This window comes from Pyrus communis, chromosome 13, assembly GCF_041283825.1.
Source record: "Pyrus communis isolate YQ-2024b chromosome 13, ASM4128382v1, whole genome shotgun sequence".
Taxonomy (NCBI): domain Eukaryota; kingdom Viridiplantae; phylum Streptophyta; class Magnoliopsida; order Rosales; family Rosaceae; genus Pyrus; species Pyrus communis.
This window is the reverse complement of record NC_142577.1, coordinates 2,993,158-3,020,850: the sequence shown is the minus strand read 5'-3', so window position 1 is coordinate 3,020,850 and position 27,693 is coordinate 2,993,158. Positions and strand designations below refer to the sequence as shown.

Here is a 27,693-nt window from a genome sequence, read left to right as displayed (position 1 = left end):
TTTATACAAGATGTAGATATAAAGTTCTTATTGTAAAACATTAACTTGACAATCAAGAAAAGCATTTCCACAAACTCTCGAGCTCTCTTTCTCTTTAAGTTCTTCTTTATTTCTTCAATTCTCACATGGTATTCTCACCAAGGGACAATTCGGCGCTTTAGCATTCTCTCTGAAAACCTCTATTTTCTTTTCTTCTCAACCCTCTAGTTTGCAAGATTTTTGAGATGAATTGGGCAAATCCCATCATCCAATTCACAAGAAAATTGGCGTTTTTCGTCAAGCAGATCAACTGTTTGATTTAAAGTGTCAGTGGGCAAATTCCTCTACTTTCTCAAAGACGGTTATAGCAACACAACTATAGATTGTTCAATCGCCAATCACTAGCCTCGTACTAACTATTTTAACAGCGGTTACAATAAAATTAGACGATATCAACTACTTAACATGGTGTTTTCAGATAAAACTACTTTTTGAAGGCCATTGAATTCTGGGATTCGTGGATGGTACCAAGAAATGTCCACCAAGATTCTTGGATGATCTGAATGTCGAACGAGTGGAAACAGATGCCTACCAAGTTTGGAAAATGCACGATCATGCACTTATGCAACTCATTGCAGAAACTCTGTCATCCACTGCTAGTGTTCTAAAAATTGGCATAGACGGTACCTGAGCGCTGCGCTGTGGTCAGCCGCTGAGATTAAGCCCAAGTTGGAAGGCAAATCGAGGAAGAAATTAGGTGGGTGACTATGGCATCTAGGCATGTGCCTAAGGTTCTAGGCAGGCGCTGAGAAGCCTAGGCGATCTAGGCATGGTTCAAAAGTCGGAGAAGTGAGTTAGAATTGCAATTTTTTATTTTTTTGGCTTAATCTACAATATGAGGAGCTTTGTGTTCCAATGAAGAAGATGATGCAGAGGCAAAGCCTCATTTCCTTTCTCCCATTCCACGTGCCTTCTTTTGTAAAAGTGTATCCAATAAGGCTCCATCACATATCATCTTAATTAATAAATACTTATGAATTAGGCGGTGGTACAGATCTCGAAAAAAGATTGGGAGGTGTGGTGCCTCCACATGTCTTATATGTCTCCACCACTCACCCAAAAAATCTGTGTTCAAACTATTTTTTATTTTACTTTTCAAATTTACCATAAATTTATAAGAACTCTCAAAAACATTTCAGGAAGAATTATGGACTCATAATCTGTGACATCCCGTCCTGGAATTATCGAAACGTACATGTGAAATGACCATTTTGCCCCTAGTTAGTTTGGTTGTGTTATTGGTTATTTGTGTGCCTTGTTGGCATGCTTGGGGATCACACACATACCCTCATTGTCCCTATCCATTTCTCAGTCTCTTTCCCTGTCTCTCTCTCTCTCCCGAGTCTCTATCCTTCTTCTTCTCCTTCAAACTCGTACGGACACACACACAACTACACTAAAACATCACAGATCGAGGGAACCAAGACCACCCTCGTGCTTGTGAGGCTGAGAGGAGTCCAGTGGTGCCATTTTCAGGTGAGAAACCAGTCGTTTTCACGTCGATTTCGTAAGCTCCGTTTTGAACACTGTTCATGCAAATTTATTCTAGCTTGTTTTTGGGATTTTGAAGCTTGTAGTTGTGTTTGTGAGGTTCCTAGGAGTCTCGGAGTAGCTCGTTTGGTGGATTTGGACGTCAGGATCGTTGGATGTGGAGTTGGTCGAGTTTTGGAGATTTGGACAGGTATAATCTTGTAGTTTTAGGCCTTAAAACTTGTAGGATCGTGTTCTACTAGTCCTAAGCTTCATTTTGGTGCAAGAAACGTGAAAAATGGTGGAAAATGAGCGAGAAAACCCAAGTTGCAGGTTTCCGGCGACGGCGCCGGAGTCTCGCCGGAGAAGGTGACGGAATATTTCGTCAGGATTCTGACGGAATATTCCGTCAGGATTCTAACGGAATATTCCTGACGCCGTTAATGGAATCTGTCAGTTTTGACGGAATATTCCTAACGGCGTCAGTTGACGCCGTCAGTGTGCGCCACACGTGCCTGCGCGTGGCCGGCGAGTGTGGCCGTGCCTTGGCCGGCGCGTGGCGGCGCGTGCGGCGGAGGAAAATTTTTCTAAAAATATGGTTGTGATCCTGAGGTTGTGTAGAGCACGTTGATATATTCATTTGTCCATTTTGAGCAATGTATGAGAAGTTATTTTGAACGGAAGGTTATGTGCTTTAAAATTAACGTTTTTATAGTTAATTCGCATATAGGTGATTCCTATCCCGAGGACGAGCGTGCACACTCGAGACAGGGGGGCTACGACCCTTCCACATACCAGTGAGTGGGCTTTTGGTTTTCCGTATATACCTATATACATATAATTCCCAGAAGTTAGTATAAATGCTTATTCGTTATATGCCGTTTCTTTTAAATAATTGGTGGTTATGCATGATTAGTTGCATCTACGTTTATTTATAAATTTAGTTAGGTGTATGTATATATATATAATGGTGCTGTGGAGGCACAGGTAAGTGCCAGGTAAGCGTTATTTCATATATGCATTCAATAGTGATTAGAGATGCTTAGAGAGCTCATAACCTGCACCCCCGGTGTTAGTGCTCCCGCCTAGAGTAGGGCACAGTCCTTCACGTGTTGTTCACCTCCCGCACCACACGCTCAGCTTGGATCCAAGTTAGGTGCACAGTCCTGTCGTACAGACCACTATAGGTGGTTCCGACTCGAATGTGACCCCCGATTATTCGCACAGCCTTCACGTGATCGTAGCACTAGAGCGTTTATATGTATTACACCCAGGCTTGTCGTACAGACCACTATAGGTGGTTCCGACTCGTGGGTAGGTTTAGTTGTTGAGATTGAGATTTGAGCTCTAGATTCAGCCCTACAGGTCACTTTAGGTGACTCCGGCTGCCAGTGATAAGTTATTGACACGGTTTATACCTGAGCACTTGCATATTATTATGAGGCTTTGAGCATGATGGCATACCTTTGAGCATGATGGCATACCCTTGAGCATATTTGGCATATTTATACCTACGTACATATGTTTATTTTTTGGGAAGTATACAGGTTTTACGGCGAGGGATTAGAATGTATTTTATGAAATGGTTTTCAAAGAATTTGTTTTGCCCACTCACGCTTTTGTTTTGCGCCCCTCCAGGTTCTAGTAGCTTAGCAGGTTTGGTGGTTTTCCCAGAGGACGTCCCGGCATTTCTGACAGACACTCACCGATGTAGGGTCACCTTCGGGTGCACTATTGTTGTATCTTTTCCTTTGGACTGCTGTAGACTTTAGGCTCTGAATTCAGCGTCTCACTTACGCTAGCACATACTTTATCACATTATATATGCTAGTTTTTAAATTATTCGTACTTTTATATATTTTCCTTTAGCTTCTGCACTGTGCACATGGCTACGTCACTTTCACGTGACGGCCAGCATGCCCTGATCTCGGTTGGGGTGTGTCATAATCACTTGAATTTTCATCTTATACCATCAAATTACTAAGATACTAAAGTAAAAAGTTTGATATTTTGTATGTTGTATGTTAAATCATAAACTTAATTAAAATAATAAACCAAAATTTCTAATATAAGTACATTTTTACGTGTAAATAAGCACTTGTTTATATAATAATATTATAATTTTACTTAAATCCGCCTAGGCTCCCACTTAGACACTTTTGCGCTAGGCCCCAACCCGCCGCCTGACTAGCACCCTGCATTTTTTTGAACCATGTCCACTGCAGTATCTTGCATCATTAATAGTACAAGGTTCACGTCTGTGACTAAAGCTAGTATCTTCAGTTGAAGACTGAGCTGCAGAACATTAAAAAGGGTCTAATTTGGTTTCTAAGTATATGCAGAAACTTAAAGATGAAAGGGACCATCTTGCAGGAGTTGGAGTTGTTTTCAAAGATGATATAATCATTCTCTCTCAAGGGACTCACTGTAGAATATAACACCTTTAGATGTGTTATCAGAGGAAGAGAAAATAGTATATCCATTAAAGATTTTCGTTCTCAATTGCTTGCTGAAGAAGCAACTATTAATCAGTCTTTGGAAACTGCTATGCCTTTTGGCACTGCCATAAATAATTACATTCTCTAGCCTCATATATAATTTGACCGCATCCCGTCTACCCTTTTTACTACTTAGTTCGTAATCCTACATAACAATAGAGGGGTGAGCTTCGGGAGCTCAATAGAGACATTACCTTGTCACAGTAAAATGACAATATTAGATTGAGTGTAATGACATCATATAATCAAGTATCAAATCGTTACTAATAATGATGTAGAGTGAAATGCTTCTTCATTTATACCCGTTAATCTGTATAACTAAACACCCATACCTCGTACGTCCCATTTCGTAATTATACCACTTGGTCCTGAGTGACTAATTATACAAACTAACCCCTGTAACTCAATCATTCACATTTCCCTTTTTTGTTAGTCATCTTGCCAAAACACTACGTTGTCAATCCCGAATTACCCCAAAAGAAATTGTACGTGCATTGTGGGCTCGCTTGAGACTTGGTACCTACTAAAAGTTTGGCTCAACTACACAAAATATCATTTTCAACTACTCTATTTCTAGATTTCCAATCTCAACATTGAAGTTCCAACCACATCTTACAACATGAGTGATGCACAAATATGTCATTTCATCTTTCACATGTATCACACTATATTTTCAATGAATAGCATTTCACAAGTACAACCAAGAGAAGCATTTATCCAATTAGCATCAAATCACATTAATCAACCAATGAGATGAATAAATAGCATTCCACAAAATTCAATATAATCAATCTCCGTAAAGGTCTGTCTATTTCCCCTACCTAAATTCCAAAGCATGCATAGCTCGCTCACTGTCCACCATTGTGACCAACTCCTATTCACAATTACAAGCCATCACTAAGAAGCTTGACATACAGCCTCACTCTAGTCAAATAACTTGGTATTGCTAATTGAACACCAATCAATTCAAATATCATTTTGGTTGTCTAGGATAACATAGGCTTTGGCTATAAATCTCTTTGGAAAATAGGTGCATATGTATAGCTCACTATAATACCAGTACATCAACCAGAACACTTTAACTTATATAGTTATATAAAATCTTTATTATATGTAATCTGAGTAATCTTTTGCAACTCTAAAACATATACGTTTTATTTCATAAGTATAGCTGAAACCATGTATAGTAACATATATGTTTGGAAGTTGTGAAATCTGGTTTGGTTAATTAGTTCAAGCATATATACATATGTATTACATACAACAAAATGACAAACTGATACACACACACATGTATGTACACGCATAACCTTTTGTACATCAACTTTTATAGCAGAGCAGCCAAACCAAATTGATAAACTGAGGACACACATATAGCTGTTTGCACAACTTTTAAAATTAAACATGCCGTAGAAAAGGATACCCAAATAAGCATATCAACATTTATACTTGCTTAAGCCTTGAATTACTTTCGGTGTAAGCCTCTATATTACTTTAACTCTCAATAACAACCTCAAAAGAAATAACTATGGGAGGAAAGAAGTTCTGGGAATAAGTACCAGAAGGTGCAGGTCAACAGGATTTGAAATCATAAACCCAAAGTTCTTCGGCAACTCCGCTCTCCCTTTTCGCATCCTCTCTCTCCATAATTCCCTTTTTCTTCCCGTAAGAACCCTAATAATATTTCTTCCTCAATTTTCGTCATCTCTCTCTAATCGAACTCTCTTGCCCTCTCTCTCTCTCGAACTCGACAAGGTTATATATAGGCATCCCGATCTTCCTAATTTGCACCGCCTGCAACTTCCTGTTTCTTTGGATCCGATCATGACTAGGGATGGGCAACGGTTACAAAGTTACAAACGGCAGGTAATTGAGGTTATTTACCCATAATCGTCTATATTCATACCCGCATAACCGTTTACCCGTTGAGTAATTGCATAAACTATTATACCCATACCTATAACCGTTTCTAAACGGTTAACCATACCCATAACCGTGTACCCATTTAACCATAATCGTTTACCCGTTTATCCTTTTTTTTACCCATTTACCCATTTTTTCACCTGCTTACATGTTTTTTTTTTTTACAACTTGAAAATTACAAAAGAAAAATTTGTCATAATTTTCGTTTTCTGACAATTAAACACCGTTATAGGTACGTTTTGGCATGCATTTCCCTATTTTAATCATTTAAGTCCTCATACAATTCCAATAATTGAAATAATAGTTTACGAACGATATTTTTCTATTACACCCAAGCAAATATTTAATTATAATCCATATGATTACAAAGTAAAACTTCTAAAAACAAAAAGTGGTCATTATCTTAAATACTAGATTATTCAAAGCTCCAAAATATTATGAAATTAAACACTTTCGAACACTAATGCTTTAGCACATTCAATCACAAAGTCTCATCGACTCGTTGTCACCAAAAGAGGCCTACAAAAGAAATGTATAAATTGAATTAATATCCCATTTAGGAACACCAACACCAATTGTGCGGCTGTAGTTGGTTTCCTTCCTCCATTTTGGTATTGACTTCATTTTTCTCTACAAATATATGTCGTTGATTTTGGGCGAGAATGACTCTCTTTTGTTTAACGTTGTGTAATTGTAGTAAGAAATACTCTTTCTTTTTCTGCTTTCATTAGATTTCATCATCAAAATCATTCAACTTTCCTGGATCAATTTGACAACATTACAGTTGTGCTCTTAAATTATGTTTTTATCTTTTTTTTTTTGGATACTTTGCATTATCTGTTGTTTATAATTGAAAGTTTTAATCTGCGAAGGTTTGAGCGTATGTCAAAGACGGCATCATGGCTTGGACTTATGCTTCAAGAAAACTCATGATTCAATTGTAATCGAAAAATTTAGGGTTTTTAATGTTTATTATATTTAAATTTTACATATATTAAATTAAATGGATAAATGGATACCCATTATAACAGCGGGTAATACTCATAACCAATGGATATCCATTATAACCGCAGGTAATACCCATAACTGCCCATTTAAATTTCACGGATAAACGATTATACCCATAACCGTTTGTTCGTCTAAACGGTTACCCATAACCGTAACCATGAACTTTAAATGGACAGGTAACCGCGGTTACCTAAACTCATGGGTATTTTGCCCATCCCAAATCATGACTTTCTGTCACATCCCGGCTCGGGCCCCCACTATGACATCCCGTCCCGGAAATTTTAAAAACGTACGCGTGAAAAGACAATTTTGCCCCTAGTGCGATTTCTTACGTTGTGTGGTTGTTTGAGTTGGTGTGGCTGGCTGTGGACCACACACACACTCCCATAATCTCCCTCACCCTTTCCCCCTATCCCTGCACCTGTCCCGAGTTCCCTTTCCCTTCCCATTTTTCATACAACGTACGGACACACACACAAACCCATCAAACCTTCACAGATCGAAGAAACAAAATACATATCTATGCTCGTGAGGCCCGTAAGAGTCCAACCATACCCATTTTAGGTAGGGTTACCTTCGTTTTCACATCGAACTCGTGATGTCTGATTTTTGGTATTGTTCATGCACACGTGATTTCTCATGTTTTAGGGAATTTCAAGCTTGTAGGAAGCTTGGTGAGGTCCCTAGGAGGCTCGGGGTGGTTCGTTTGAAGGTTTTGGATGTCGGGATAGTAAGTTTCGAGGTTGGCTGGAATTGGTGGAGTTTTCCAGGTGAGATTTCGTGGATTTTAGCACTTGAAAGTGGTATGATTTTGTTCCTCTCGTTGTAAGCTTCAATTTGGTACCAATTTTGTGAAATTTGGGTGAAAAACGAAGAAGATATCACAATTTGAATTTTTCCCGATTTTCTGGCGCCGGAGCCTCGCCGGAGAAGATGACGGAATATTCCGTCAAAACTGACGGAATATTCCTAACGCCGTTGACGGTTACCGTTAGGGATAATGGAATATTCGTGACGGCGTCAACTAACGCCGTCAGCGTGCCAGGCACGTGCCTGCGAGTGGCCGGCGCGTAGGGGCGCGTGCGGCGGTGGAAAATTTTTCTAAAAATATGGGGTTGTTCCTGAGGTTGAGTAGATCACGTTGGTGTATTCATACACCCCATTTGAGCAATGTATGAGAAGTTATTTCTTAAAGTTGGTTATGTGCTTTAAAATTAACGTTTTTATAGTTGTTTCGCATATAGGTGAGACCTATCCCGAGGACGAGCGTGGTCACTCGAGGCAAGGGGGTTACGACCCTTCTACTTACCAGTGAGTGGGCTTTTGGTTTTCTGTATATACCTATATACTTATATGTTTCCTAGAAAATGAATTAAAATGTTTTTACATTATTATGCCATGGTTATTGGTTGCCATTCGTTTATGCATTATTGGATATATATATATATATATATATAGATATACATGTGTATTGGTGCCGTGGACGCACAGGTAAGTGCTAGGTGAGTATAATTTATATTTACGTTCAGTAGTGATTCTAGAGACTTAGAGAGCTCGTAACCTGCACCCCGGTGTTAGTGCTCCCGCCCAGAGTCGGGCACAGTCATTCACGTGATGTTCACCTCCCGCACCACACGCTCATCTTGGATCCAAGTTAGGTGCACAGGCTTGTCGTACAGACCACTTTAGGTGGATTCGACTCGTAGGTGACCCGCGATTATTCGCCCAGCCTTCACGTGATCGTAGCACTAGAGCGTACTTATATTACACCCAGGCCTGTCGTACAAACCACTTTAGGTGGTTTCGACTCGTGTGCAGGTATAGTTAGTGAGATGGAGATTCGAGCTCTAGATTCAGCCGCGCAGGTCACGTTAGGTGACTCCGGCTGACAGTTTACATGGTATTGATTTGATGTTTCCTAAGCACTGGCATATTACTTCGATACGTATTGCATGGCACGTTTTTCGAGCATGACTTATATTTATATATTTTATTTTCTGGGAAGTATATAGGTTTTACGGCGAGGGGTTAGAACTTATTTATTAAATGGTTTTCGAAAAGCTTTGTTTTTGCCCACTCACGCTTTTGTTTTGCGCCCCTCCAGGTTCTAGTTGGCTAGCGTGTTTGGTGGCTTCCCTGAGGATTTCCCCGGCATATCTGACAGACCACCACCTGTGTAGGACCACCTTTGGGTGTGCTTTTGTTGTGTCGTTTCCTTTTGGACTGCATTAGGCTTTATGCTCTGAACTTAGTGTTGCACCTACGCTTGCACTTGTTGTTATTACTTGGTGTAAATCTAGTTTTTATTTATTCGTACCATTTATCTTATTATTTCATTAGCTTCCGCATTGTGCACATTGTTACGTCACTTCCACGTGACGGCCAGCATGCCCTGATCTCGATCGGGGTGTGTCACCCACCACATCCCGGGCTCGAGTCCACTGAAGCACGATATTGTCTGCTTTGGTGGTGAGGGCCCGGGCCGGGATCTGACACTTTCCATGTAAATTGCCACTAACCTAATCAGAACAACCCCCTTGCTGTCTAACATGGAAATATCTTATGATTCATATGGTCTAATATGTAAATATCTTATAATTCGTCCAAGTTTCGAAAAGTAATACAAAAAATGCTACGGAATCGTAATAACGTCCACTATCTTTTCATGAATGAATTCTTAATAAATCTAAACATATTTTTCCAAATATTTCTCTTTTTTGATAATAAATTCTTGGGATCTCACAATTACCCTATTCCTTTTCATATACAAAAGAAGGTGTTGTCTGCATCATCTCAGCAACATGCATGCTATCTTGCAAAGCCAGTGCATACAGCTTTGTGGCATACGCGACTAGGACATTCATCCAAGATAATTACTTCTGTTATTTTGCACAATAATTAAGTTCATGCATCACAAGATACTACATCCAACATTTGTACACCTTGTTTTGAAGGAAAATTTACCAAATTACATTTATTGTCTCCTTTAAATAAGTCTATACAATCATTAAGTTTCTGCATCACAGTGATGTTTGGGGACCTGCCTGTTTGTTATCTATTGAAGATTTTAAATATTATGTAAGTTTCATAGATGAATGTACTCTATATACATGGATTTTTCCATTACATAATAAAACAAAAGTTTTCCTAATATTTGTCCAATTCAATGCTTATTTGTGTACTCAATATTTTGCACAAATGAAAGTATTTCAAAGTGATGGTGGTTGTAAGGACCCGTCCCCAAAAATTACAGTCTTTATAATTTTTAAATGTGAATTTACAAAAATGCCCTTCAAGGCAAAGACGTTGACTTTTGTTGAACATCTTGTCATGTCACGGAAGGTTCATTTTCTTGGCGTATCATTTTAGTACTTGTCGCTACGAATGTGTGGGCGCAAACGGAATGTAATTTGGAGTTATAACGACGGAGTTATTAACAAATGAAGTCGAGGGAAAATTGTAAATTTATTATTTTTTGGAATGCTCTAGATTTTTGGAGCAAAATCTGGAAACCCACATGTGTGGCCCAGATTAAAAGGAAGAAAAGTTGGGTGGTGGAGATGAAAGATAAAAGAGAGGAAGGAGGATGGGTGCTGCCTAATAGAGAGAAGAGAGAGAAGTGAGTGGCCAATGGGAAGAGAGACCAAGAAGGGAAATGAGGGAAAAAGAGATGGAGGGAATCGGTCGGGTTTTTCTTGACCTGCGCGATGACCCAACTTCCTTGGAGTTTTTCGACAGTTTTTGTCCAATTTTCCAGCCTTCTTCAGCCTTCCATCACCACCAAGCCTCACCATAACACCCTATCACCTAATTCTAACCAAACCCGACCAATTTTAGCCTCGATGTGGTGAGAAAACCCACCGATGGGTCTGGGTGGGTCTCAGCCTTGAATCACCATTTGTGAAATGATTTCTGTCGATCTCTACCACCATTAGACTCTCCTTGAACCTAGGAACAAACCACAACCATCCATAGAGATGGGGGAGCACTGGAGGAGTCAAATCAATGCACACGCAAATTCAAGTGTCCCAGCAGGTTCGTGGCGATTTGAAGCTTTTCTTAGCCAAATTGGACTTGGCCACAGGTATAAAACTTGCTCTACCCTAAACCCTTTTAAGACGTGATTTGATAATTGTTCTAGGTGTTGATCATTCATAATGCTTCAATATTCGTGCTAGGGAGTTGTAGCGTAGACTTTAGGTGAGTGGGTCTTGTTTTTTCCTTTTTATAGTGTGTGTGTGTATATATATATATATATGTATACCTTACGATTTTCCAGAAATGTTTTAAATTGATTATGCATAGCATGTCATGATTTAAATATGTCATATTTAAATATTGCATTGTGGTGAGATTTATGGTTATGCCAAATGATCCTACGGAGGCGCAGGTAAGTTCAGGTGAGTTATTATGTGATTGAAATGGTTGAATTGTATGAGCATGCATATATTCATTTAGAGCTCATCATTGCTGCACCCCGGTGTTAGTGCTTCCGCCCCGGGCTAGGGCATGACCTTCACGTGATTGTTCACCTCCTGCACCGCACGCTCGCCTTGGATCCAAGTTAGGTGTTAGCCTGTTGTATAGGTTGCATTAGGCGGCTCTGACTCGTAGGTGACTCGTGCATAGCGCTAGCTTTCACGTGATCGTAGCACTAGAGCGTACATATTACAACCAACCTGTCATACAGGTCACACTAGGTGACTCTGACTCATGTGCTAGCATAAATTGATGAGCAATAAGTCTAATCGTACAGGTCACATTAAGGTGACTCCAACTGCCATGCTAGTTTAGACTTATCTCACACCTGACTTATATTTATTATTGCTGAGATAGTATGGCATGGCATGCTTCTGTTTTTACTGCACCTGTGCTTTCATTTTTTGTACCTACGTAGTATTACTTTCTGAAAACTATATGGTTTTTATAGCGAAGGGTTATAACGTTTTCCAAATGTTTTTATTAAAACTCTATTTTTAGGCCCACTCACCCTTGTTTTTCACCCTTCCAGGTTCTAGTAGCAGAGTTTTCGTATCGACGAGGATTATTGACAAATCTTGGGGTAGACGATTACCATCGATGGTATAATTCTCACCCTATTTTACTGTACTGTACTGTACTTATGCGCAGTCATCACGTGTGAAATGGGTTCAAACCCGCTCACCACACTCTCTTGTACTTCGGCACTTTTAGGTTTAAATTTACTCACATCTTTCACATCAATACACTTTATGGTTTCGTTACCTTCTAGGTGTCGGCCAACACAGCTCGATTCGGAGTCCTAGTGGACATCCCGGGTCGGGGTGTGACGGTTTGGTATCAGAGCATAAGTTGGGCAGTATTGCATTCATCACACGCATGATGTAAGAATTCTCAATTCTTGAGCCTAATGTTCGAATCTTGCCACCTCATCGAATACAAAAAAGTATGTTGTCTTTTCCTAAGCTTTGGGCAGTTTTGTCGACTTGTCGGCATTTTAGAAGGTCACTTTGGCAAACGCTTTTAGACTTAGAGCGAAGAACTTCCCTACCAAGGAAAGATGTAGATTTGAGACAAGTTGTTGGCCCTAAAGCAGGGCTAATGTATTGATAATAGTATATCACCAAGGAACTATAAATCAATCCCATCATTATTTTCACGCTATCATTATCAACCTTTTCGAGATAGGAAACCAGAACTGATTTTGATTCCTTGGTAGTACTTGTTAGCATACCTTTTATTAGGATTCCTATGAAGTTTACTTCGTCAAGATTCCAAAATTGTCTTGAGTGACAACCTGGTGCTAAAGTGGTAGCACTCGACGAAAGAAACATTTAGGGGACAGTCACTTTGGTCCCTGATAGTACTAATCTTCTTAAACGCACTAGGTATCATTTCAGATCTTCAAGAGAAAGATCGACTTCCGTTTAAGCCCATTCTAAAGTAGATTATTAGTAAATTCCTCTTTTTGGCTTTGGGACATCTTAACCAATACTAGTTTCCAAATTTCTTTTGGTGATGTACTCGTCATTTCAATGAGTATAGGCACCAAAGTACGAGTTGTTATACCTATGATTAGTATAAAATCTTCGAAGTAATGAGTATTTCCCCTAGAACTATGGAAACCCCTCACAGGACTAGTTCCTTATCAATCTTCCAAAAACCATCCACCTTAGCGTGCTCTAGTCTGTAGTTAGCCTATGATGGCACTACTAATTGACAATATTGTCTGATATCCAGGAACTGTCGACGAGTATTATCTGATATCAAAATGTCATAGATCGGTTAATTAATGCGCGACTAATAGACTGATTAACAGTGACTACTAGAGCCGAAGAAACTAAATCTCGTAAAGTTAAGAGCAAGCTTTGTATTAGGACAGTAAGCTCATAGTTGTTTTTACCTTATCACCTATCTAGATAAACATAACCTCTTCGACTAGCCACATTTTCGATCACTTCCACATGTAGATCGTAAAAGCGAAGTACGAGTTAATTTCTCATTGTTAGAGTGAATTAAGTATTGAGAAAGCGGTGAAGACCTATTAGCACGTGGCGTAGTGAAAAGAACTATTATGGTACGTTTTGAGGACATACATTTAGGCGTCATATTCCAAAGTCTTATCTGAGATATTATCATCGATCCACTTTCTTATACTACACTAATTTCCTTGCATCTTTTTGAGCACCTCCTACCGTTTGGAAAAACTTAGTTACTAAAGCTTACTGATTAGGAATTTGTTCAACCAAACCCCTTAGTTAGGGAACTTCGAACCTTAGGATCATACCTAGATTTTAGCAACTTCCTCGAGTGACGATTAAAAACCGTTATCCCCTACTTCGAGCTGATGATCTAGCTGACCCACCCTTTCAAACTCGAGTGTTCTTCCATAACTCGACAACTTCGTAGTAGTCTTTTCAACGACTTTCTCATCTGCTTTAGCAGTGAGAAAAAATTTCTCAAACATTAGTTTTGTTTAGATTGGTACTTATCACATGAGACGTAATTTTTGTAGACGATATTCTTTCCTTTTTCCAAAAAAGAGTTTAGAGGAAGAAAGTTAAAATTCTCACAAAGTGTTGTGAGATTTGAGATATCCTTAGTCTTGTCGAGTTTATCGACAATTGATTAGCGCTTTTCGGCTATAGTTTTTATCCTCACTTATCGGCCAAGGAAAGTTAGTTAAGTTTGAGGTGTTGATTATAGATAAAGTTTCTAACAACCAAACTGTTGTTCTCACCTCACCATCGCTTTACACTTTTTGATGACGTTGATCATTTTGGAAATCCATGATGATGTGTTCCTTGGACAGTATGATGGAGTATCGCTTACATTTTCCAACAGTAGAACCGTTCAAAATGAACCATCATATATATGACCTAGAGTCAACATTTTTCATTTTCATTTGAAAACCAAATGGTACTTCTCTGTGGAGAAATATGTCCAAATCTTTATTAACCTTAGAACTTCCCAATTTCACTTACTTTTGGAAAAAGCTAAGTTTCTGACACCAGCATTGGAAGAACTAAATCAATGTTTATGATTGCATTATCGTGGATCATCCCGGTTGTGCAAACGTAATTATTAAGCACTGTAGTAAGAGTTGTTTCTACCCCTAATCATTTTCAGTCATCCTTATCCCATTCCAGTTGAACTTCATGAGTATCGATATGATGTAGGGGTGGGTTCAAAAAATCGAAAACCGAAAAAAACCGAAAACCAAACCGGACCGAGGCCGAAAAAAACCGAACCGAAAAAAATCGAACCAAAACTCTCAACTGAACCGAACCGAACCGATATATATATATATATTTGATTATTTTTTCAATGTTTATAAATAGTTTAGTTATACAATTATAACAAGATAGAACTTGTTGTGAAGTTGGTTTTAGTGAAACTTTCCAAGCTAGTGGAGCGCATGGGTTCGAACCCTCTTTATGCCTCCCAGATTTTGGAGATTTTTTTTAAAATTTTTATGACCAAATCAAAAAAACCCTAGTGCAGCCACACTTTTACTATTTTTCATTCCCCTCTTCTCTCTCTCTTGTCCCCTGCCTTCCTCCATGTCCATTTCTCCATTCTTCTCCATAACCCGCATCCTCCTTTCTATTCCAAGCTTTATATTTGTGAGACCCTCCATGTCCATGCCTCCAATTTCTCCCTCTTCTCTCTCAGTCCTTATTCTGGCTCCAGTACCCATCCCCATGGTTGCGAGCATGCTGACCCTACGACATCCCCTCTTCTCTCTCAATCAAAAGGTATTTAGTTTTAGGGATTTAGGAAGAGTAACTTAGGGTTTTCTAGATTTAGGGATTTTGGGTTATTGATTTGCTGTTAGTGTATGAGATTCAATATTGATTTTGTGCAGATTTTGTGTGCTACAGATTTTGTGCAGATTTTGTGTGATGCAAATTTTGTGTGAATGAGATTTTGTAGTGTATGAGATTCAATATCTGTGTTTGTTTCTTTCCATCTGATTCAATCCAAGTTTATTTTATTTTATTTTTCTTGTGTTGGATAAAAGATTCATGTTCTGACCAAAAAAATTAGCTTTTCCCCTCTTCGTATTTTGCTGCATCAATAGCAGCCCACAAATCCTGCAAACCCTAAATGAATATAATTGTTGTTGTGATTTGTAGATGAAGATAGTGGTTTGATCAATACCAATATCCAGATTTACAAAAAAAAAAAAATCATGGTAAAAACCGAACTGGGCTGAAACCGAATCGAAATTTTGGTTCAGTTTCGGTTTTGGCAAAAAACCGAACCGTTTCAAACTGAACCCAGCCCTAATATGACGTTACCTTTAACCTATCAAGAAATCGTTTAAATGGTTATAATCACTTTTTGTATCCAAATGCAAATGTGAAATATTACCATAAGCTCCTGGTACGAGGTATCTTGTACATGTGGAGATTATGATGATGTTTCGATGTTTATAGATCGATTTGACAAGTCAACCCATTTTTCATTGGTTAAGAGGGACTATATTTTGGACCAGTTGGTAAAATTACCCATTATTGAATTTATCGGATTTTCTGGCATTTCGATCAACATCTTTTCTGACTATGACTCCATATTCATTCACTTGTGCTGGAAAGACGTTCTAGTCAACTTTGGTTATGTGTCTACTCGACTGCAGTCGTATTATTTCGAAGACAAGTAGCATGTTCAAAAGAATTGCTTGGATAGGAATTCACAATAGGTCGACTTGGCGGATGCGTGCGCCAGTTTCATATCGATGCTAGTAGGAACCATTGGAGTATAATCTTCTTGTGACTTTACCAGACTTACCAAGAAAAACTCCAAGTGGCTTTGAGGATTGAGCACTATTTCAGCATGGTATTGGTGAAGGTATGAACCTAGGTTATGAGCTTGGCGATTGTGGCGTTAATTTTCAAGTGTGGCTCGAAACTACAACTGTCATTCAAAGAATGTCGTCAGAGATATGGTTTCTCTAATTTAAGCTTTCGGATCTTATACCCTTCGATTTGGAGAGCAACTCTAGTGATTAGTCATGAAGGAAGCTTTTCGCAATATGTGTTTGTCTCTACGTATATTTCCACTGCTTCACTCCAAGGTCTTATTGTTGTGGGAACGTGGACGTCGAAACACTTCTAGCAACTAGTTTGGTGCACTCTAGGACAGTACAGTATCGCGATCGAGGCATGAATCGGACGATCTAGGCACACATGAGGAGCAAAATGATATTTGGCATCCTCGGGAACTTCTCACTGGCTTATTGAGACAATGATGAGTTATTGGCATTACAGGCTGCAAATTGTAATATCGATGGCTTAATTGTTGGGTTCACTAAGCAAGTGGGCAAGAAGGCTCATCTATGGCAACACTTACTAGTTAGCTATGGTTCAGACTCATTCTCAAAGTTCATGACACGACGAATGTTTGCGCGAGGTTCATTTTCATTTTGGGTTTTGATTTTTCATGCAAATATTTTTTTTACTACATTATTTTATTTATATGGGTATTTCTGCCATTACAAATTTTAGGTGAGTTATTTCCACTCTTGGTTTTAAACTCAATAAAAGTATTTGAATCGTACACTTATATATATATATATATATATATATATATATATATATATATATAAGGAAGAAGGTATGAGCTTGGAGGCATGAAAGAGGAATAATTGCAATCCAATCGCGGCGGAATGGCATTCTCTTTTATGCAGCCACTCTAAGGGCTGGTTTGGTATTGCTGTGCTTTGAAAAAAAGCTGCTGTGAGAATAAGCGGCTGTGCTGTGAAAATAAGCGGCTGTGAAATAAAGCAGCAAAGTGTTTGGCAAACTTTTTTGTAAAAGTGCTTTTGGAAAAAAAAAAAGCAGTATGATAGTGTTTGGTAAACTTTTTTGTAAAACAGCTGTGACTGTGTGAAATGACCAAAAAGGGTATAATACTAGATGTGCTATTAATTTAATTTTCTTAACAAATAAAAATGAATTACTAAATATATTTTATTTTTAGAAGAAAAATATTTATAAACTTTATCTTAAATATTAATTAGTATGACAAACTACTTTAATAGAAATATTTTAGAGTGAATAGCTAGGATTCATTAGTACAATATTGTTAATGTACTTGAAAGTAGTCTAATTAGATGCATTCATCAAACTTGTTGCTATTCTATTTCTTAATGTCTCTATCTTATGTGATCCTTCAACTTGATAATTTTGATATTCATCATCATCATCATCACTACTATCGCTTTCTTCGCAAAAGTCCCTGGGGTCATCAAAATGACGATCACGTTCAGAATACCTCCGTATGTAGTTATGAAGAGCCATTGTAGCAATGACAATCTTCACTTGCTTATTGAACGGGTAATTAGGCATATCCCTTAAAATTGCCCATCTTTTCTTCCATACCCCAAAAGTTCGTTCAATGATGCTCCTAAGAGAAGAATGCCTGTGGTTGAATACCTCTTTGTGACCCGTTGGTTCGACACCCCTACGAAAGTCCGGGAGGTGATATCTTTCACCTTTATATGGTCCCAAATAACCTCTCATTTGTGGGTACCCCGCATCTACCAAGTAATATTTTCCTGACAATTGAAAATTTGTTTTGTATTGTAATAATTATACAAAGCAAGTATGTAAAATGTTATAATAAAAGTATGAAGATTACAATTTGGAGGCTCAGAAAAGTTTAAATTTGGATTCCCTAGCACAGATAGAAAAACCCTTGTTTCATGTGCAGTGCCTTCCCATCCGGCACAAGCAAATGTGAATTGCATGTCAAAATTACATGCAGCCATAACATTTTGAGTCGGTATTCCTTTCCTACCAATGTATGGAACTTGATCCGGAGGTGGTATTGAAGCCTCAACATGCACTCCGTCTATGGCACCAATACAATCCTAAAAATAATAATATAGAAGAAAACCGTCAACCTACACTTATAGTTTGCAAATAAGTTAAAAGACGAGTCAAACTTTACCTTAAAATAAGGCATGTATCTTGTATCTCTCCTTATTTCTGGGGGAATGCCACGAAACTCCGAATCCATTGGTTTGATAATATCTATTGCCATCTTACATACGATATCCAACATAGCACCAAAATATCTACTAACAGTCTCACCAGAATGTTGAAATCTCTCTTGAGCTAATCTATTTTTCACACCATGTCCCAACATATGCAAGAACATTCCTAATATTTCAGTTGCATTCATTTTCCTTGAACCTTTCAATCCATAATTAGTTTGCAAGTCATTGGATAATCTATAAAAGACATCTTTGTTCATCCTAAACATTCTATAGCATCGCACATCATTTCCTTGCAGTACTTCCATCAACCAAATATTACTTGTATGGGAAGAATTCATACATGGAGTTTTGTGGACATATTTTAAATAATATGTTTCAACAGCTCTCGCTACAGCGCATATAATTAGACCATCCCCCAACTCCTCAACATCATCATCAGAGGTGTTCATATTGAATATACCTTTAACCTAACACATAAATCAACATTCCACAAGTCATAATCTAACAATCACTAAGAAGTCATAATCCGACATTCAAGAACAAGTCAATCCAACGTTTAACAAGAAATCATAATCCAACATTCAATAAACACAAAATACAAGCAACATTCAACACATAGTCTTAATGCAAAGTACAAACTCCACAAAGTCCTAATTCATAGTTATAGCTTCTTATTGTTCTTTGTTGAACATATATTTCAACCAAGTCAGCTGGACTTCAGGATCTTGTATCGTGGTAAACACCTCTCGCTTCTCTGCAGAACAAAATAAACATGTAGCAAACAACCATAACTCGCTAGGTGGCTCACAACCAGGCAATTGTGCAACAACCGCTAACACTTCCAGAATACTACTACCTATATGCAGTGACCTCATCAATGAGTTTGCAGAACTCCTAGTTTCACAAGCTTCAACAAGACGGTCAATTTGACCACAAAGTTTTGCAGCACCTCCAATTTTTTTCCCTTTCTTATCAACCTTCTTCTTTTGCAATTCTCCTTGGTTAGCCGCTCTTTTTTTTCCCTTCCTACTTGCTTGCCTTAGATCCTGCATAGTCTCAATTTCTTCCTCATCATATGAATCAATTTGTCCTACAGATTCCTCTCTTGACTCTGGTGGTAGTACTCCAGATGAAGGTGCCCAGGCATGTTCACCGGTAGCAATTGTACTCAAGAACATCCTATCTAACTTGTCCTCCATCTCAGGACTAATGCCTTTTTTTCGCAATTTTCCATATTCTTTGTTTATCTACAAGTAAGAAAGAATATGGTTAATACATATTGCATGATATCATAATACATATTAAAAGATAAATACACAAACCTGAATTTTATTGTTCCACCACTCCTCAGAGGCATCAACGGTACCCTTGCTTGAATTCCACCCTAGGCCAGTTTCTTTACCAACTAGCTCTTTCCACAACTTCCACTCATTTTTAAGTGCATCCCACTTATTTTTCAGTTGTTTTTTTTTCATAATCATGCCCTATCTCTGCCTTGAAGTTAGCTCTAATATTTGCATATCCTTCTTTGTCAAAGTGAGTGCCCGGACGATGTCCGGCCTCAACCTCCTTGATGCAAACATCACAAAATATTGATATATTGTGCGCATTCCATGTAGCTACAGGATTTGACGAAGATGCCCCCTTTTTTGCCATCGATACCAACTACTGATTTGTATATATACATATATATATATATATTAAAACACAAAAAAATGATATTGTAATATAACCAAGAAATAATCAATAAATGATGACTCACTTGATGACTCGACTTCGGTGCAGTTTGGGATAGAGGTGATTAAAAAAAAAGCTACTATGAAAAAAAGCTATGAAAATTTTTGGTGTTTGGTAAACTTTGAAAAGCAGCTTTGTTTCAAAGTTTGGGGTGAAAAAAAGCCCAAAACCTGAAGCTGACAAGAAGCTGCAAATAGCAGCTTCCAAAAAACAGCTTATTTTCAAAACACACGGGTGAACAGTGTACGTTTAATGAAATATTGAATAACCCAAAACTGCCCTCCTTTCCCTTCACCTACGCTCTCACCTTTCAGAGCTCTCGCACATAACCCGAACCAGGAGTTTCTCCACTTTCTTGTTCGCTCGTTCTCTCGTTCCAAAAACTAGCGATCTCTCTCGTTCTCTCGTTCTCCAGGTTTCTCCAGGTAAGCTTCTCTTGTAAAAATTTGTTATTTATTTGTTTGGATTTTTCAAATTGGGGATGGGGAGATTAGGGAAAGAGGGGTGGGAAGAGCAAAGGGATGAGGGTATGGGTGTCGGGAAAAACAATTGGGGATGGAGGGTGGGGAAAAATTAATTGGGGAAGGTGATATGGTTTGTGGAAAAAATTAATTGGGGAAAAAAAATTAGGGTTTGTGATGGAAACAAAAAAAATTGAGAGAGAAGTTTGATTACTTCTGTATTCGTTTTTTTAAAGAAGGTCTGCTTCTGATTTGGGTTAATGAAAGGGATAAGTTGTTTTGCTCTGCTTCTAATCTGTGAACTGTGCTTCTGATTTGTCATGTGTTTTTTGGGTCAAAATATTCCTCAGAAGTTCCGGGTTTATGTTGCAGGTGACACATTAGAAGATCCCAGGATTGAAGATCGCAGCCAAGAAGTAACCAATAAATGATTACATCACAGTTTGGGTTATTGATATAATATCAAACCAAAAGGAGGTTTAGGCTCTGAATGAGTGGAGAGTTATTTTTAGCTTACTGCTCATTGTCAATCGTGGCTTTTACACTTTAAAAGATATCTATTCACAGAGATGGGGAGCTAGACAAATGCTGTGATTGATGACTATATGGAAGGAAGTTAGGAACTTAGTGCTGTAAATTTTTCTGGAGTCACCATGAACTTTAAATGCCTTCTAACTTTTGAACCTCGTTCAAATAGTTATTAGGCCTTTATGGGCCACTGGATTTCATTTTGATTAATGTTTGTGAAATGTTATAAGAATTACAACGATATAATGTAAAGGACGATATGCACCCTAAAATTTATGTTTATTTCTATCTCAAATGCTCCTTTGAGTAGTTAGACAAGTTAATAATCATTCATAGATAACGTTCTAAATGTCCTTGCAAGTATTTTCTTACTTTTGCATTTAGGTGGAGAGAGAGAGAGAGAGCTTAGTTCGAAGTTCTTTTAGGCCTGCTAGCCAAGTAAACATGATCACTTTTGTTTCACATACAGTATAGAAGTCAACAGTTGTAGGCTGCATGCAGCGCACAACTGCTGAAAGATCCATTTGTATCCTTTATGTCTTGCTCTGTGGGTGGCTGAGTCCCCAAAGAACATACTAATGTGGTACATAATTTGACAAAAAATTGACTTTTATGTAGTGCCGAGTCCAAGGCAAAGATGCGTTCTTCACTTAGACGTGTTTGGGGACAACGTTTGAAGTGGAAACAGTTAAGGGAGAAGATTTTTCTTTCATGGGTAGAAAGCATAGCAGAGGAAGCTATCCCTTGATCATTGGTATCATCTATCCCTTGATCATTGCCTATGGTAGTATGCGTGCACGTACCCTCACGTACACTTACAGTTTGTAATACATATACATACATATACATACAAAAGATTACATCACAGTTTTGGTTCACAATTTGTATATATAGATACATATAAATACATATACATACATAACCAATAAATGATTACATCACAGTTTGGGTTCTATAAATTTATGGTGTGGGCCAACTCAAAGTTTTGTCTCAAGCAGCTTAAAGACATACATAACCAATAAATGATTACATCACAGTTTTGTCTCAAGCAGCTTAAAGACATTTTCCTGAAATAGAAACCAATAGTAGTTTGGAGAACATACTATTCGCTCGTTAGAAAAAGATCAATTTTGGCAAAAACCAATCAAACACAGACAGAAGTAGCATTACCCATGTATCTTCACTTCACAGGTTTTCTAAATAATGAAGAAAGAATCTGATCTCATTTCTAAGAAAACCCTCTTTGTTAAATCAAATGTCTTGAAGCACACAGATATACTCATCATAAACAGAAACACGGGTTTGACAGACTAACTGTGAAATTGAGGCAAACTATGACAGTGGAACCGCGAATCCAATTTACATTTTCCCCAATGATTGAGAGCATGTAGCCAGCAAAGTTGAGCGAATTATAAATATAACCGAAAGAGAATAACAAAAGTGACCTGAATCGTAAAATTCACCAAAAATAGCTCGTGCAACCAAAACACGTGAAAATTTCTAGATCCAAAGTGGACACCCAAAACTAAGTTGTATCAAAATTTCATTGATTTTCGAGTTCGGGAAGTGTAAGAAAATTTAAAACTAAAACAGGTATGCAGCTGTGTTTAAATGCTCCTGTAAAAACAATTTTAGCAGCACCAAATTACATACATACATACATATATATACATACATATATAAATGATCCCTTACTGCAGTTGTGTTTAAATGCTTTAGCTATAGCTCGGGACTCCTTAAGGTGATTAAAAAAAAAGCTACTATGAAAAAAAGCTATGAGAATTCTTGGAATAAGTTTAGTTCAAATTCTTTCCACATATTTGAGTGATTTGTTAGTCATACCCTGAAAATAACGCCCACATGAAAAAATACAAAACTGGATTCCTGTTATTTCAGCAATGATATTATCATAAGACTACAAGCTTTAATGTATCCACTATTTTCTTTTGTTTAATATTAGTTGGGTCCAGTAACCCTTCCAACCCATCTTCCCTATAATTTCCTGTAACTAAATTAATCTGCGTATGGTGTATCTGTGGATTATGAAAATCTAGACATTATATTCACAATTTGAGTGTTAAACAATGTATAAATTGGTATCTCAAATAAAATGTACAGAATACCATCCAGAAAATAAAGATGCATACCAATTCATATACAAGCATTCCCCTTTTATCTCTATATGGTATATATAAAGTTAGAAGGCAAAACGGGTGAAACATTCATAATGCCTAAAATTGCCCTTCCCTAACTTGAAATCCAAATGATAGACAATTTAAAAAAATAAAAAATAAAAACAAACAAAAACAAACAAAAAAAATCTAATGTGAGCTGCAACTTAATTTCATACTCAGTTTGGAAACTCATCTATTCCTGATCAAGTTCGTATTATCTCTAATATGAACAAAATCATGAACAGATAAACAAAACCTAGAGGTGATAATCACATAAACCTAAGAATTTCTTGTTCCCTTTTCTATTTATTTCCTCTTTCTGTTTCCAATAATCAAAGGACAAAAGAAATTGAAACAAAAGCTGTTTCAAATTCTTCTTCCGGATTTATTTTGATATTTTCCCAGTCTAGACTTATGAAAATTCTTGGACTCAATTTGTGTCATTAGTGAAAGGGAAAATACAATGGCATCATGTAAAAAAAAATTAAGCTTTCCAGCAAAAACCAAAGAGAGTTAAGAGTGTCCATGCTTAAAACTCAGAATCTTTTAATAATAAAATTTATTGTAACTTGTGCATATCAAGGAAAACAAACCAGAATTTTGGAGAATATAAACCCTCTGACTTCTTGGCTGCGATCTTCAATCCTGGGATCTTCTAATGTGTCACCTGCAACATAAACCCGGAACTTCTGAGGAATATTTTGACCCAAAAAACACATGACAAATCAGAAGCACAGTTCACAGATTAGAAGTAGAGCAAAGCAAATTATCCCTTACATAAACCCAAATCAGAAGCAGACCTTCTTTAAAAAAACGAATACAGAAGTAATCAAACTTCTCTCTCAATTTTTTTTGTTTCCTCCACAAACCCTAATTTTTTTCCCCAATTAATTTTTTCCCAATTAATTTTTTCCACAAACCATATCACCTTCCCCAATTAATTTTTCCCCACCCTCCATCCCCAATTGTTTTTCCCAACACCCATACCCTCATCCCTTTGCTCTTCCCACCCCTCTTTCCCTAATCTCCCCATCCCCAATTTGAAAAATCCAAACAAATAAATAACAAATTTTTACAAGAGAAGCTTACCTGGAGAAACCTGGAGAACGAGAGAACGAGAGAGATCGCTAGTTTTTGGAACGAGAGAATGAGCGAACAAGAAAGTGGAGAAACTCCTGGTTCGGGTTATGTGCGAGAGCTCTGAAAGGTGAGAGCGTAGGTGAAGGGAAAGGAGGGCAGTTTTGGGTTATTCAATATTTCATTAAACGTACACTGTTCACCCGTGTGTTTTGAAAATAAGCTGTTTTTTGGAAGCTGCTATTTGCAGCTTCTTGTCAGCTTCAGGTTTTGGGCTTTTTTTCACCCCAAACTTTGAAACAAAGCTGTTTTCAAAGTTTACCAAACACCAAAAATTTTCATAGCTTTTTTTCATAGTAGCTTTTTTTTTAATCACCTCTATCCCAAACTGCACCGAAGTCGAGTCATCAAGTGAGTCATCATTTATTGATTATTTCTTGGTTATATTACAATATCATTTGTTTGTGTTTTAATATATATATATATGTATATATACAAATCAGTAGTTGGTATCGATGGCAAAGAAGGGGGCATCTTCGTCAAATCCTGTAGCTACATGGAATGCGCACAAGATATCAATATTTTGTGATGTTTGCATCAAGGAGGTTGAGGCCGGACATCGTCCGGGCACTCACTTTGACAAAGAAGGATATGCAAATATTAGAGCTAACTTCAAGGCAGAGATAGGGCATGATTATGAAAAAAAAACAACTGAAAAATAAGTGGGATGCACTTAAAAATGAGTGGAAGTTGTGGAAAGAGCTAGTTGGTAAAGAAACTGGCCTAGGGTGGAATTCAAGCAAGGGTACCGTTGATGCCTCTAAGGAGTGGTGGAACAATAAAATTCAGGTTTGTGTATTTATCTTTTAATATGTATTATGATATCATGCAATATGTATTAACCATATTCTTTCTTACTTGTAGATAAACAAAGAATATGGAAAATTGTGAAAAAAAGGCATTAGTCCTGAGATGGAGGACAAGTTAGATAGGATGTTCTTGAGTACAATTGCTACCGGTGAACATGCCTGGGCACCTTCATCTGGAGTGCTACCACCAGAGTCAAGAGAGGAATCTGTAGGACAAATTGATTCATATGATGAGGAAGAAACTGAGACTATGCAGGATCTAAGGCAAGCAAGTAGGAAGGGAAAAAAAAGAGCGGCTAACCAAGGAGAATTGCAAAAGAAGAAGGTTGATAAGAAAGGGAAAAAAATTGGAGGTGCTGCAAAACTTTGTGGTCAAATTGACCGTCTTGTTGAAGCTTGTGAAACTAGGAGTTCTGCAAACTCATTGATCAGGTCGCTGCATATAGGTAGTAGTATTCCGGAAGTGTTAGCGGTTGTTGCACAATTGCCTGGTTGTGAGCCACCTAGTGAGTTGTGGTTGTTTGCTACATGTTTATTTTGTTCTGCAGAGAAGCGAGAGGTGTTTACCACGATACAAGATCCTGAAGTCCAGCTGACTTGGTTGAAATATATGTTCAACAAAGAACAATAAGAAGCTATAACTATGAATTAGGACTTTGTGTAGTTTGTACTTTGCATTAAGACTATGTGTTGAATGTTGCTTGTATTTTGTGTTTATTGAATGTTGGATTATGATTTCTTGTTAAACGTTGGATTGACTTGTTCTTGAATGTCGGATTATGACTTCTTAGTGATTGTTGGATTATGACTTGTGGAATGTTGAATTATGTGTTAGGTTAAAGGTATATGCAATATGAACACCTCTGATGATGATGTTGAGGAGTTGGGGGATGGTCTAATTATATGCGCTGTAGCGAGAGCTGTTGAAACATATTATTTAAAATATGTCCACAAAACTCCATGTATGAATTCTTCCCATACAGGTAATATTTGGTTGATGGAAGTACTGCAAGGAAATGATGTGCGATGCTATAGAATGTTTAGGATGAACAAAGATATCTTTTATAGATTATCCAATGACTTGCAAACTAATTATGGATTGAAAGGTTCAAGGCAAATGAATGCAACTGAAATATTAGGAATGTTCTTGCATATGTTGGGACATGGTGTGACAAATAGATTAGCTCAAGAGAGATTTCAACATTCTGGTAAGACTGTTAGTAGATATTTTGGTGCTATGTTGGATATCGTATGTAAGATGGCAATAGATATTATCAAACCAATGGATTCGGAGCTTCGTGGCATTCCCCCAGAAATAAGGAGAGATACAAGATACATGCCTTATTTTAAGGTAAAGTTTGACTCGTCTTCTAACTTATTTGCAAACTATAAGTGTAGGTTGACGGTTTTCTTCTATATTATTATTATTTTTAGGATTGTATTGGTGCCATAGATGGAGTGCATGTTGAGGCTTCAATACCACCTCCGGATCATGTTCTATACATTGGTAGGAAAGGAATACCGACTCAAAATGTTATGGCTGCATGTAATTTTGACATGCAATTCACATTTGCTTGTGCCGGATGGGAAGGCACTGCACATGATACAAGGGTTTTTCTATCCGTGCTAGGGAATCCAAATTTAAACTTTTCTGAGCCTCCAAATGGTAATCTTCATACTTTTATTATAACATTTTACATACTTGCTTTGTATAATTATTACAATACAAAACAAATTTTCAATTGTCAGGAAATATTACTTGGTAGATGCGGGGTACCCACAAATGAGAGGTTATTTGGGACCATATAAAGGTGAAAGATATCACCTCCTGGACTTTCGTAGGGGTGCCGAACCAACGAGTCACAAAGAGGTATTCAACCACAGGCATTATTCTCTTAGGAGCATCATTGAACGAACTTTTGGGGTATGGAAGAAAAGATGGGCAATTTTAAGGGATATGCCTAATTACCCGTTCAATAAGCAAGTGAAGATTGTCATTGCTACAATGGCTCTTCATAACTACATACGGAGGTATTCTGAACGTGATCGTCATTTTGATGACCCCAGGGACTTTTGCGAAGAAAGCGATAGTAGTGATGATGATGATGATGATGAATATCAAAATTATCAAGTTGAAGGATCACATGAGATAGAGGCATTAAGAAATAGAATAGCAACAAGTTTGATGAATGCATCTAATTAGACTACTTTCAAGTACATTAACAATACTGTACTGATGAATCCTAGCTATTCACTCTAAAATATTTCTATTAAAGTAGTTTGTCATAGTAATTAATATTTAAGATAAAGTTTATAAATATTTTTCTTCTAAAAATAAAATATATTTAGTAATTCACTTTTATTTGTTAAGAAAATTAAATTAATAGCACATCTAGTATTATACCCTTTTTGGTCATTTCACAC

At 37.6% G+C, this 27,693-nt stretch overlaps 2 protein-coding genes and 2 pseudogenes across 2 annotated transcripts; 2 read left to right on the top strand and 2 right to left on the bottom strand.

Annotated features, from left to right (window-relative positions):
- Positions 1-17,455: 17,455 nt before the first annotated feature.
- LOC148691590 (uncharacterized) lies at positions 17,456-18,872 on the bottom strand (annotated as a pseudogene).
- A 200-nt stretch (positions 18,873-19,072) lies between these two features.
- LOC148691589 (uncharacterized) lies at positions 19,073-19,732 on the bottom strand. Its single transcript, XM_088682229.1, has one exon. The coding sequence runs from the start codon at positions 19,620-19,622 to the stop codon at positions 19,095-19,097; it is 528 nt and encodes a 175-aa protein (XP_088538355.1). The 5' UTR covers positions 19,623-19,732; the 3' UTR covers positions 19,073-19,094.
- Positions 19,733-24,915: 5,183 nt separating this feature from the next.
- LOC137749577 (L10-interacting MYB domain-containing protein-like) lies at positions 24,916-26,016 on the top strand (annotated as a pseudogene).
- Positions 26,017-26,122: 106 nt separating this feature from the next.
- Positions 26,123-27,474, top strand: LOC148691588 (uncharacterized). The gene is made up of 3 exons (XM_088683570.1): positions 26,123-26,620; positions 26,704-26,935; positions 27,018-27,474. The coding sequence occupies exons 1-3, from the start codon at positions 26,123-26,125 to the stop codon at positions 27,470-27,472; spliced, it is 1,185 nt and encodes a 394-aa protein (XP_088539696.1). The 3' UTR covers positions 27,473-27,474.
- Positions 27,475-27,693: the final 219 nt, after the last annotated feature.